This window comes from Camponotus vicinus, unplaced genomic scaffold, assembly GCF_025532165.1.
Source record: "Camponotus vicinus isolate PSW18456_S1 unplaced genomic scaffold, iyCamVici1.0 SCAF_3, whole genome shotgun sequence".
NCBI classification, from domain to species: domain Eukaryota; kingdom Metazoa; phylum Arthropoda; class Insecta; order Hymenoptera; family Formicidae; genus Camponotus; species Camponotus vicinus.
The window spans coordinates 15,394,511-15,406,593 of NW_028141967.1; the positions used below are offsets into that span (position 1 = coordinate 15,394,511).

Below are 12,083 nucleotides of genomic sequence, written 5' to 3' on the forward strand. Positions count from 1 at the left end.
TTAAATAATATATATGATTAAATGCAACAGTAAATTGTCATTACAGATGTATATTTTCAATTTTCATATTACGTTATACTAATTTAGTGTATTTATAATATTTCGTTTTATTTACACATTTAATGAAGGATAAATTAATGTGACACACTCCATGAGAATGTGCAGTAAGATTAACATCCAGTAAATAAAAAGAAAAATACAGCTTGTGCTAATACGTCCCACTCTTATCTTATCGTAGAGCAACTTACAGGATAGTTTTTGCTTAACAAGCTTTGCAATCAGCCCGCGAGATCGTTCTTTCAGAAGAACAGGAACGAGCGCAGGAACGTGAAACACTTCAACGGATACGAGGAAAAGTTCGGCAAACGAGAGTACATATTATGGCGGGGTTGAGAAGTTTTCCCGGCGTATTTGCGCCATGTAATATAGAAGACAATGGCTTTGGGTACCGCCTCGAGAGCTTTCCTGTCTTAAGATCTTTGAGAATAATCTTTAATGTCTATAAAAAGATTTCGATTCAATACAAAGAGCATTCGAAAAGGGAACCTTTTTACATTAGGATAATTTATCCAAAGAATGAATCTAATGAGAGGGATACATTTAAGGCCGAATGAATATTGTTAACTTAAAAATTCTTAAAAACAATTTAATATGACATTACTAAAATCGATCGCAGGTAAACAAGTAGTATAGGTCAGTATCATATCAGACCGCCATTTATATAATTTTTCAATATTTGTATTGAGTTTTGAAAATATCGTCTCTTGAGCAAACATTGCATCATTTAATAATAAATTTATTTATTCATTATTATTTTTATAATATATAAAATAATATAATAATATAATATATATAATATATAATATATATTTTTCAATATTTGTATTGAGTTTTGAAAATATCGTCTCTTGAGCAAACATTGCATCATTTATAATAATAAATTTATTTATTTATCATTATTTTTATAATATATAAAATAATATAATAATATAATAATAATATAATATAATATATATAATATATAATATATAATATATAATAATAATATAATAATAATGTATAATAATAATATATAATAATAATATATAATAATAATAATATATAATAATAATATATAATAATAATAATAATAATATAATAATATAATATAATAATAATGCAAACATTAATTAATTAACATTTGATTAATTTCTCTATTTATATAAAAGCAAATGAAATCTTGCATCACGCATTTGTGAATCTCTGTTTCTCACTGAAAGAAATTATCCGAAACACGATACAAGTTAATTTGTGCCCCGTTTTTCGCGTTAATAGTTTTCCAGGCTTAACTATGCGCGTATTTTCCGGCTGCAAAATGATGAGTGTAGGAAACTATAAATGGAAAAACCCAAATGTTGTCCGCTGAAGCACTCATTTTGCAAAACTTTTATCTCAGTATCTCTCTCTCTCTCTCTTTGTTTTTTTTTAATTTTTTTTGTGGAAATATGGTGTCACATGCAGTGGCGAAATAAAGACCATACGCAGCTGTTTAGAAAGCATGCGCTTGCACTTTGCAGTTCGCTAACAGACGCGAAGGAAATATGACGATAATGGCGATATTTTAAACGAGATTGGTTTATTTTTGCCTCAGTTTTGTTTCATTATTCGAAGCAAACACCCATATGCGGTCTCATTGCAACTGCACAGCATCATGTTTGATACTTTTATCTCGTTTAAATTTGTCGCATACGCGAAATGCAGAATTTACATTTCTATACTTTTGGTTTAATTATTATGGCACTTTTAGGTAAGCCGGAAATGTTTACATTATTCTCTGACAGTGAGAGTAATATATATATGTATAAATTTAAATATAAATTAATTAATATGCAGTTATATATTCCCTGTATTCGAAATTTTCCGTCCAGAGTGCATTTAGTAAAATAGACGACATGTTTGGTGACTTTGTAATGGCATAGTTTTATCGAAATGGAGGAAAGAATGTGTGTGCATTACATCTTGTGCGTATTTTATTCACGCGAATTTATTAAAAAAAAGATAAAATAATATATTTATATTCGCGTATTTACAATTTTACCTGAGAACGAACCCTCCCTCTCATCTCCGCGCTGGGATGACACCCTTGTACGTGGCTCAACGCGGTTGTCCTGTGTAATACATCAGCTAGACGATTACATATTACATGTGTCGCGTTACGTGCCAAAGCCAGCCGACACCTCACGCGCCGCCCGCAAATCTATCCGACGACAACACGTGCCACTTATTGCGCCGCTTATACACGCACAATAAGCCGCGTGTACGTACGTGCTTAATCTGTCTAATTAGTTTTTGCCTCGTTCATTCGACCGATGATCGATGTAATGACGAGTAAACGAGATCGCCTCGTGTTTCGCCGCATCGCGATGGGATCCGCGACGCGTATAAATGAACAGCCGGATTGCAATCGGATAGTATTCATACGTACCTCAATACGAATCTGATCGACGAATATCGGCACATTTTTCGGTATCTGGTTTCTCGATTTCTCTTTTTATGTGTTGAAACTTTGAAGAAAAATATTATTGCAAAGATATAAATTAGTGAATCTTATGTCTTGCGTTGAACAGTAAGATTGTTTATTATTAATGAGTTAATGCAAGGTGTCTATTCTCAGGAAAAACGAGAAATTTGGAATTTTTAGGAATTTTATTGGGACTCGGGGAATTTTTTTAAAAATTCTTTCTTTGGTAATTTTGCTCTCATATGAGCAGTCGATAATCTATCAATAAGTCAAGTGAATTATGTCTATTTAAAATATATATTAAAAAATTGTTAAATAATATGTATTGAGGGATCTGGAATTTTTAGGGATTTTATTGGAATTTGAGGAATTTTAAAAAAAATTTCAAGATTGAAGAATTTTTTTCTCACTTTGACAATTTTTTGTGTTGAAACTTTGAAAAAAAATATTATTGCAAAGATATAAATTAGTGAATCTTATATCTTGCGTTGAACAGTAAGATTGTTTATTATTAATGAGTTAATGCAGGATGTCTATTCTCGGGAAAAACGAGAAATTTGGAATTTCTAGGGATTTTATTAGGACTCGGGGAATTTTTTTTTAAATTCTTTCTTTAGTAATTTTGCTCTCATATGAGCAGTCGACAATCCATCAATAAGTCAAGTGAATTATGTTTATTTAAAATATATATTAAAAAATTGTTAAATAATATGTATTGAGGGATCTAGAATTTTCAGGGATTTTATTGTAATTTGAGGAAGTTTTAAAAAAATTTCAAGATTTGTAGAATTTTTTTCTCTCTTTGACAATTTTTCTCATACTGTGAGCAGTTGATAATCGAAATATTCAACAAGTCAAGTGGTGAATTGTATATTTAAAATATATAATGTATACTAACAATTAATATTAATATTATATATACTAAATAATATATATTAAAACATATATATATATATATATATATATATATATATATATATATGTCATATATTCATTATCTCAACAAAATGTTGAATATCCAATAAAAATTCTTTATTTTAGTGATGGAAAAATGAAAAAATACTTTACAAGTAAAAAAAGATCTATTTTATAAAAGCTATTCAATTTTCTTAATACATTTACAAATATAACACTTAAAACTTAAATGATTTGCATGAATGAAGAGCGTTAGAAGACGCATTCAATAAAAGAAAATATTTTAGAAAATTGCATCTCAAAAAATCTTCAAAATATTCCGAAATTTTATAGTAATTTTATAATAAAAATACCTGAAGATCCGGAAGTTTTCAAGGAATCTTTTTACAAAATTCGAGTAGACACCCTGTTAATATGTGTTTTAATAATTCTTAGCGCAACGCAATCGTGCCAGCTCTGATTATTTGTCTCAAATCATTATTTATACGCTTTCCTGCCTCAAAATACTTCAAGACCATTCCTTATCAACTCTTTAAGTTTGTGGCTTATCTTCGACACATATCCTTCATCCGCGTTATTCACGCCCATGCTCTATCGATGCGATAGAGCATTCAGGAAGGAGAAAATTCAGAAAAGTCGGACAAACCTTGAAAAGAATTCCATTCGTCGGCTTTACACGGGCACCCATCTCGGAGAAGAGAAGGGCACGTATTCGCTCTTACGCTGTTCCCCTCTTTTCCTTCTTTTTCCTTCCACACCGTGCATAGGCGGTTGGAGGGGTGAGAAGAGGGGGACATACATACGTGGAAACTGTAGATTTCATCGGGAGGGGGAGGGGGGTAGAACGGGGCAAAAAGTAGGTCGATCGAAGCCCCGGCCTTTTGCTGAAAAAGCTCCATTGTCGCTTCGAGTGGACCGCCGTCGAGGGAATTACCTTCTTTCCCTCTTCACACTTCCCCTCCCCTCGTCCGCATCGTCATCCCTTCGCCTTACGGTGATGCTTTCTTTTTTTTTTTTTGCCAATTAAAGCCTCAAATGTCTTCCTCCTTCTCTCTCTCTCTCTCTCTATCTCTCGCTGTCTTTCTCTTTCCCTCCCTTTCTTTTTCTCTCGTACCCCACAGGGGATTCACGACAATAAGGAAGTTCCGCGAGTTCTCTTACCCATACTATGAATCCGTTCTTCCGAGCGAAATTTCACGGGCCATTGACGCTCCGGTCTTTGATATGCCGGTTGGAGAACAAGCCGGTCCCTCCTAAGTGGATACAAGTCTCGAGAGAGAAAGAGCTCCGGACAGGTATCGCATGGCGATTTTTGCTTTGCATGTAACCGTAATAGCGCGATCCTACGTATAGGGAAATCTTGGGGACGAGTGTGCGAGCCGGTGTAATTTTATGCTGATAACGCGGAAGATTGTATGCATTAAAGGGGATAGACCTTTCTCCACTTCGTAAAATCGCCTTTTATTTTAATACCGCGATATCTCGCGATATTATCCTTCGTTATAACCGGGGATGGTTAATTTCAATTTAGCTCGAATTTTGTGTTTGAACAATCCGTAGCCGGAAGAATTAGATACGGATTTTACGCCGATTGCGACGTTTTAATTGCCGGATGAAATACGCCGGGTAAAAAGAACTCGTACTCTCGTTGTACTCCGGAAGGATTCTCGTTGTAATAAAATAACGCTAGTGTATTTACAAGACGTATTTTATAATTTACATTTATTAAGAGAAAAAACAATTTTATTTACTTTATACCCCTGGTTATAAGATCCTAGCCGGATTATATCGGTACATCTGCTCTCGTTAGTTAAAACTCCCCGTTAGTTGGATACACGTGAAAAGTAAAAATATATAAATCCAAGAGAAAAAACGCGCCATTTTTTTTGCTAGGGGAGCAAAAATATGGAATAGGAAAAAAAATGCGAGACTAAAAATGGGTCAGCCGATGGTGGTAGCGCGGATTTATGGTAGCGACTCTGGAACTGACGGACGCGGCTTGATCTGTTCGACGTCGTTACGTCATCGGTCGCTCATCTTGATACACGCTAACTTAACATTTGCGAATGATGTTTGCGCGCAATTGTAATTTTGCCTTGAATCGTGGCCGTTGGCCTCCCGAAGGAGGAAAGTTCGAGGAGGTAACGGGGCGGCGAACCACCGTAAATCGCCAACTCAATAAAGCAGGGCATAACACTTTATCTCGAGCATAAGTGCACCCGCCGACTTCCGTGCGTGGGTAAGAAACATGGTCGCGGTATGAAAAGATGTTGCCGGGTCCGCGGGTTATGGTCAAAGTTGTTCTTCCGCAACAAAATCCGCGATATATCAACGTGTTACCGCGCGTTACCAGTTTGCGGGGGTGAATTTGCACTCCCCCGGGGGTGGAGGGGGAGGGTTTACATCGCGCATCTAGAATTTTTATCGCCGGATATCGTTCCGTAACGAGTCCGTGAGTTAATAAAACGTTTAATTGCGAGTTTACGAGGATGGGATAAGAAGATAAAAGGGAATTCTCTTTTGTTTTCGAGAAGAAGAGAGAAAAGGATTTTATTACCTGCGTCTTTTCGACCGAGGGAGAGAGGCAATGGCGGACGTTACGATTCTTATTGGCCGAAGCTGTTCGTGAGATCTGCGGAAATTGTTTATCAAATTTATGTAAATTTAGTTTGATGATACAGGGTGTTTTCTCCTCTTGAAAAGTATGAAAAATCTGGAATTCTTAGACATTTCTCTCTCTTTTGTACCTGGAGAAAACGTGGAATTCTCATGAAATTTTATTGGGACTCGGGGAATTTTTCAAAAAGTTCTCCTTTTGATATTTCGCTCTTACAATGGCAATCGTTGATAAACCAAGTTATGTATTATGTGTTTAAGATAAATATATATCTATCTCTATTTATATATTATATAAAAAATAAATATAAATATATAAAAAAATAAATATAAATATAAGTATAAATATAAATATAAATATAAGCCTATACAAGAAAATAAATTAAATATCTGCCTCTTTAGTCAATATCTTAATAAAGTATTGAATGTACAATATTTATTTTTATTGTAAATTTTAATGATAAAAAAATGAAAATGTTACACAGATGAAAAATATTTACCTTACGAAAGCTATAATTTTTTTTTCACATTTAGCATTTGAAACTTAAGTGTTTTTCCTTCGTACAAGTGAAGAGCATTAGGAAACACGTACAATAAAAAAATTTATCTTAAAAGGTTGCAACAAGTAATCTTTTAAAATATTCTCTTTACCTAGAAGAATTTTAAAGAAAAATACCCAGAAAATCAGGAATCTTTTGTATACATCCAAGTAATACTTTCCAGAGTTTCAAGCAATAAATATCGCGCCTTTGGCTATCGGCAATTTTATTTTTTCGCGCTAATCGGTGATCAAGCTTCATTGTCGGAACATATGAACGATAGCGAATATTGAGGAATTTGCCAAAGTTCCATCACTCTCCGATTTACGATAGCGAGTTCACCCTTGGATATTGACGCGGGATGCCATTTACATCGGCAATCCGTAAGGTCGCAAACTGCATCCGCCGCAAGAAACTTTGCAGGGCGACGTGATTCTCGCGTAGGGAAGATCGCAAAAACGCACTATCGGCAGCTGCAAGCCATTCCGGTTCATTGAAATTCGCGAATGCATTACGTGACTCGTAACGAGACAAGTAGACGATCTGTTTCACGTCGTGGAAACATCCGTCCGTAAAAAGTGTCTTCCACGATTGAGTTTTCGAGTCGCTGAATTTACGATTCGTCGCACTATCAAGTGAACTCTGAGAAAGATTACTTCTCTCTCCTCATTTTTTTTCTCTTTCTCTCTGTCTCGAATCACAACAACAAGATAAGCAATACTCTACTTAATAAGGCAGGGTTCATAATTACATCGTGGGGCGCTTTATTAAAAGCCAGTTTCGTGTGATTTCAGATGAGTTCAGGAGCAAGGTGGCTTGCGAGAACGACATCATCAATCTCGTTTGCTTCCCCAGCCAGAGGGTCGCGATCTTCAGCGCGTCTTTTGGTAGAACAGAATACGAGTCCATGCAATGTCCGCAGCCACGGGGCGTACAAGAGGAAAGTAAGTATTTTAAATTATATCTCATAATTATTTTAGTTAATTCATTTTTTATATTTTATTTTCATCACCCAATGTTTGTGACTTATCACCTGTTTGACATGCTCGATATATTTCTTGTTAGAGAAATTTTAAAGAATCAAGGAAAATAATTTTTTTCTCGTCACATGAGCGATGAGATTTGAAAATATTATTTTTACGAAATTGTATTTACCCTACTTATTTTTTTTACAACTTACATCTCTTAGATCTATTTTTATTTATGTCATATTTGTAAATCATACTATATATTAAATAATTTTTATTTTTATGATTTCAATCATATTATATATTTAAAATTCTTTAAATAAATTTATTATTCTATAGAAAAATTATTTTATAAATAAATAAATTTTATAAGTTGTTTTGTTGCACTTTATAAATTGTTTTATAGATAATAAGAATTTTTTAATATTTTTTTTTAACTATTATTATTATTATTTTAATTAATAGTATTATTTATTATTAGAATAATCGAACATAAACGTGATCTTTAAATGCGCCGTGAACTCATTCACGTGCTCTTTCCATTTCGATGTCGTCTCGCTTTTATAACATGTCGTTCCGGATACGTCGTTCATCCTTGCAGAAAATAATAACGCGCAGACACTTCGAAGTTACAGTCGTTAAGTATTTATTCAGGCGTAAATACTGCATGTCATTAAAGTAATGACATTCATCGTACAGCGTCTCAGCATCGTACATAAATCTCAGATGGGAGACTCAATCTGGACGACAAATTACAACAGCATTTTTCGATACTTTCAATACTCCTGATATACAGGAGATATCGATCGAACTTGGGCCGTCCATTTCCTTCCACTTGACGATGAGTTTTTCGGCGGAAGTGCCTCTCCGACTCGATGTTTGTCCTAGTTTATTGTCATACTTGGCGACGAGATTGCGATTCCCTTCCATCCGCGGTCGCCCAAGTTTCGGATGAGGTTCCCGCGACGCGAAGGCAGAAAATTAAAGTGGATTTTTCTGCGGATTAAAAAAGAAAGGCGAGAATAGAGTGGAGTGCAAATTAAACGACCGGCGGAAGCATTCGCGTGCAAACATGATGTCCAATGTTGTCGTAGCTTGTTAATCGCGAGGGGCGGTTCACGTGACGGTCATCATCGAAACGAGACGACGAGTTTTGTTACTTTAAATTCAAGAAGAATGAGGAACTTGCCGCTCGTTGTTCGGGAAGAAAAAGAGGGAAACGGTGGTTTTATTTACCTTTTTAAAGTAAATTCTTTTAACTCACGAATAAATGCTCCGAGTCGACCGCTCGTGTTCCCACAACGGCTTTTTGTTCCCCGTCCAATCAATCGATTCTTACGAAAGCGCACAGTTGCTCGGCTCTCGTTGAACGAGAGGACATAAACGAGAATGGGTCACCGCGAAGACCATTGTCGTGTTCTTAGTAAAGTGCTACTCTGACGATATTGTCTAACTGTGAAACATTTAAACGTTAGTTCATCAGTTTACATTTAGAATACTTTTATTTATTTCAGCTGATTCTCATGTTCTCTTACCTCCAATATCTCTCGAATCTTGATGATAAATTTATTATTGTGTAGTAGGTATAGATAGTAGATAAAAAAATAAAAATGTTTACGTAAGCAATTTTTCAATTAGATTTTAAATTATTAATGTGAAATAATATCCATTGATATTTAATTAAAATTTTATTCGAAATATTTTATAAATGAAAAATGTATCAAATGCATATTTCCCGTTCGAGAGATTTTAAAGAGAGATTTTAAAGAGAGATTTTAAAGAATTAAATAAAATCATTTTTTGTCATTACGAGCGGTAAAATTTGCAAATATTATTTTCACGAATTTGTATTTATTCTATTTATTTTTCTTTCGCTCTTAAGTTCATTTTTATTTATATCATATTTTCTAAAATCTTATTATATCACATTTCAAAAATATATTATACATTAAATATTATACATATTTAATTCTTTAAATATATATTATATTAAATAAATATTATTTATTATATTCAAATAGGAAAAATTAAATATTAAGATTATCTCTTAATAATTTTTTTTTTTATATTATTTTATATTATATTTTCAATATATATATTTCTGTGTGTGCTTATTTTTTTATTATTCTCACGGGACATCAATATTTTCAAATAATATTTTATTTAAATGAAGTGTTTAATGATTAATTAACGGAACACTTTAATGATTATATATTAAGTATTTTTAGTCCCCAGTTAAAATCTGCACATTATTACATGTGTATAATAGAACTAGGGAACAAAGAATTAGTTTCCTTACGAGTTAACTTATGAGAAGAAACTTTATTTACTTGCTTGTTTTTTGATACTTAACGGAAAATATCGTTTCTCCTCTCTTTATAAGCGAAAGAAATTCTGGTTTCACAGCTGTCTGAATAGCTCGGTTCTGCTCTCGATGAGCCAATAAATCTCTCTCCGCTTCTCCGCAATTCCTTGGTCCGTTCGTCCGGTCATCATCCGCCAACTCGTAGAACGAGGTATCCTTTAAGAGTAGGTCGAGTGGTTCGCTTGCCGCTTAAGCGACGACAATAAGGAACAAAATCAGCGGAATAGCGCGCCGCGTTACGTTGTAGTGCTTTTTCGGGCTTCTTTACCTCGAATGCCTCGCGGTCGACCTGATATCCCTTCAGAAGACATCGTCACGTTTCACGACGACGTGAGCGCGGGACGTATATTTTCTCGCACAAAAGAATATCGGAAACTCTCTCCGGAGACTTCCTGCTCTTCTTGAATTGCTTCTTTTCTATCAGTCTGCGTCAAATCGGATCGATAACACGTCCCTCTCTCTCTCTCATTCTTTTTCCAACACAACTGCACACATATTGTCGATCAGCTTTTCTGGATTTTCTTCTCTGATAATGGAAACAAATATTATTTATATATTTATATATAATATTTATATTATTTATATATTATTTATATATAATATTTATATTATTTATATATAATATTTATATTATTTATATATTTCACATATTATTAGTATATATTTTTTTAAATGAAGAAATAATTATACATGTGGAAATTGCTTTATATAACGTTATATAATTTTTGGAAATAATGGAAACATATTATTTATATATTTATATATAATATTTATATTATTTATATATTTCGTATATTATTAGTATATTTTTTTAAATGAAGAAATAATTATATATGTGGAAATTGCCTTACATAACGTTATATAATTTTTTGACAATAATACAATTTATTCTGTAGAGAGATATATTACTAATACGATTTTATAATATTTTTTTGATCGGTTTGATATTATTACAGTTTTATCGTTACTGTTACAGCCTGCATGATGGATTTTGCAACGGAAACCGTAATGCAATTATGCCACGGTAAACGACGATGCTCGGTGGTGGCTAACAGCACAACGTTTGGTAGACCCGATCCTTGCAGCCCGAACAGCAAGACCTATCTCAAAGTCGTGTATACCTGTGGTGAGTGACAAGAAATTTTCACGTTTTCTGCTGTTGGACAAAATAATTAAACGCTAAATACAGCCAGTGTCTCTCTTAACGTCGTGATTTAGAGCTAAAATCGCGTTTATTTCTCGTAAATAATATAAATACCCTACTGGAAATCTTAACGAGGGGCAACAGCTTTGGCTAACATTGAGAGACACACGGTATATCGGCGGCGTTTACAGCTCGATGCAACGATGGACAAGCTGTTGGCAAGACAATCGAGTAGCAATGGTATCGTAAGTAACAATAGTGAGGGGGGGGGGGAGGGGGAATATAAAATCCGTTATATACACAGAAAAGGAGAAGTAAAATTTCTTATTAAAGCGGAAAAATTACACGAGCGTTTCTTTCCCGAGGGAACGTGGCCGACGGCGATTCAGAGCGTTGCGATCCTTAAAAAGTAGCGAGAAAAAGTGATATTACGAAGCGTGCAATAACGTGTACGGTAGGGGATTTATCCGAAGCTCGTTGCACAATGGCATATAATGAGCGTGGCAAGGCTCCTCTTTGAAGAGAAGTTATTTTATTGCGAGGTTCGGCGTGGCTTGGCTCGACAGCTTTAAACAGGATGACGTCGTCGCGGATTCCGCTGTCTCAACCCGGAATGAGATTCTTTTCGGACTGAATTCCGTCCTCGACATTTTTAATGGGCACTCCACTCGGGGTCCGATGGATCTTCTCGCGAAGGAAAATTGTTGCGAAAACTGTCGATGGAAAAATAACGGGTGGCATCGAACGCAATGTCGTCCTTAACAAGGGGAAAACTAAAATTTCCATCGTTGTAATACGAGGTGTAATTTTTAGTCCGCGAATTTTATTCGCTTGTTTACGTGAAACTTGGGATCGGGATACCTATATTCGTCGTGAGTTTCTAAAATTGCGACGAATTCGCGGTTATACGAGGTGTTCCACAAGCTTCGTGAAATACTTGAATAGTGAATTCTAGACGTAAAATGAAGTAAAAAATCCTAATACAAAAATTTTGAGACTACAATAGTTTTTTAATTATAAATTATCCGTCATCTGT

At 34.3% G+C, this 12,083-nt stretch overlaps 1 protein-coding gene across 4 annotated transcripts in view; it reads left to right on the top strand.

The window, feature by feature from the left end:
- LOC145968000 (uncharacterized) overlaps positions 1-12,083 on the top strand; it is a 227,849-nt gene that overhangs the window by 165,770 nt on the left and 49,996 nt on the right. For all 4 annotated transcript variants that reach the window (XM_083093159.1, XM_083093162.1, XM_083093161.1 and 1 more), the window contains exons 4-5: positions 7,365-7,514; positions 10,880-11,029. In XM_083093159.1, coding sequence (XP_082949285.1) covers positions 7,365-7,514; positions 10,880-11,029 — 300 coding nt within the window. The remainder of the gene's footprint in view (positions 1-7,364; positions 7,515-10,879; positions 11,030-12,083) is intronic.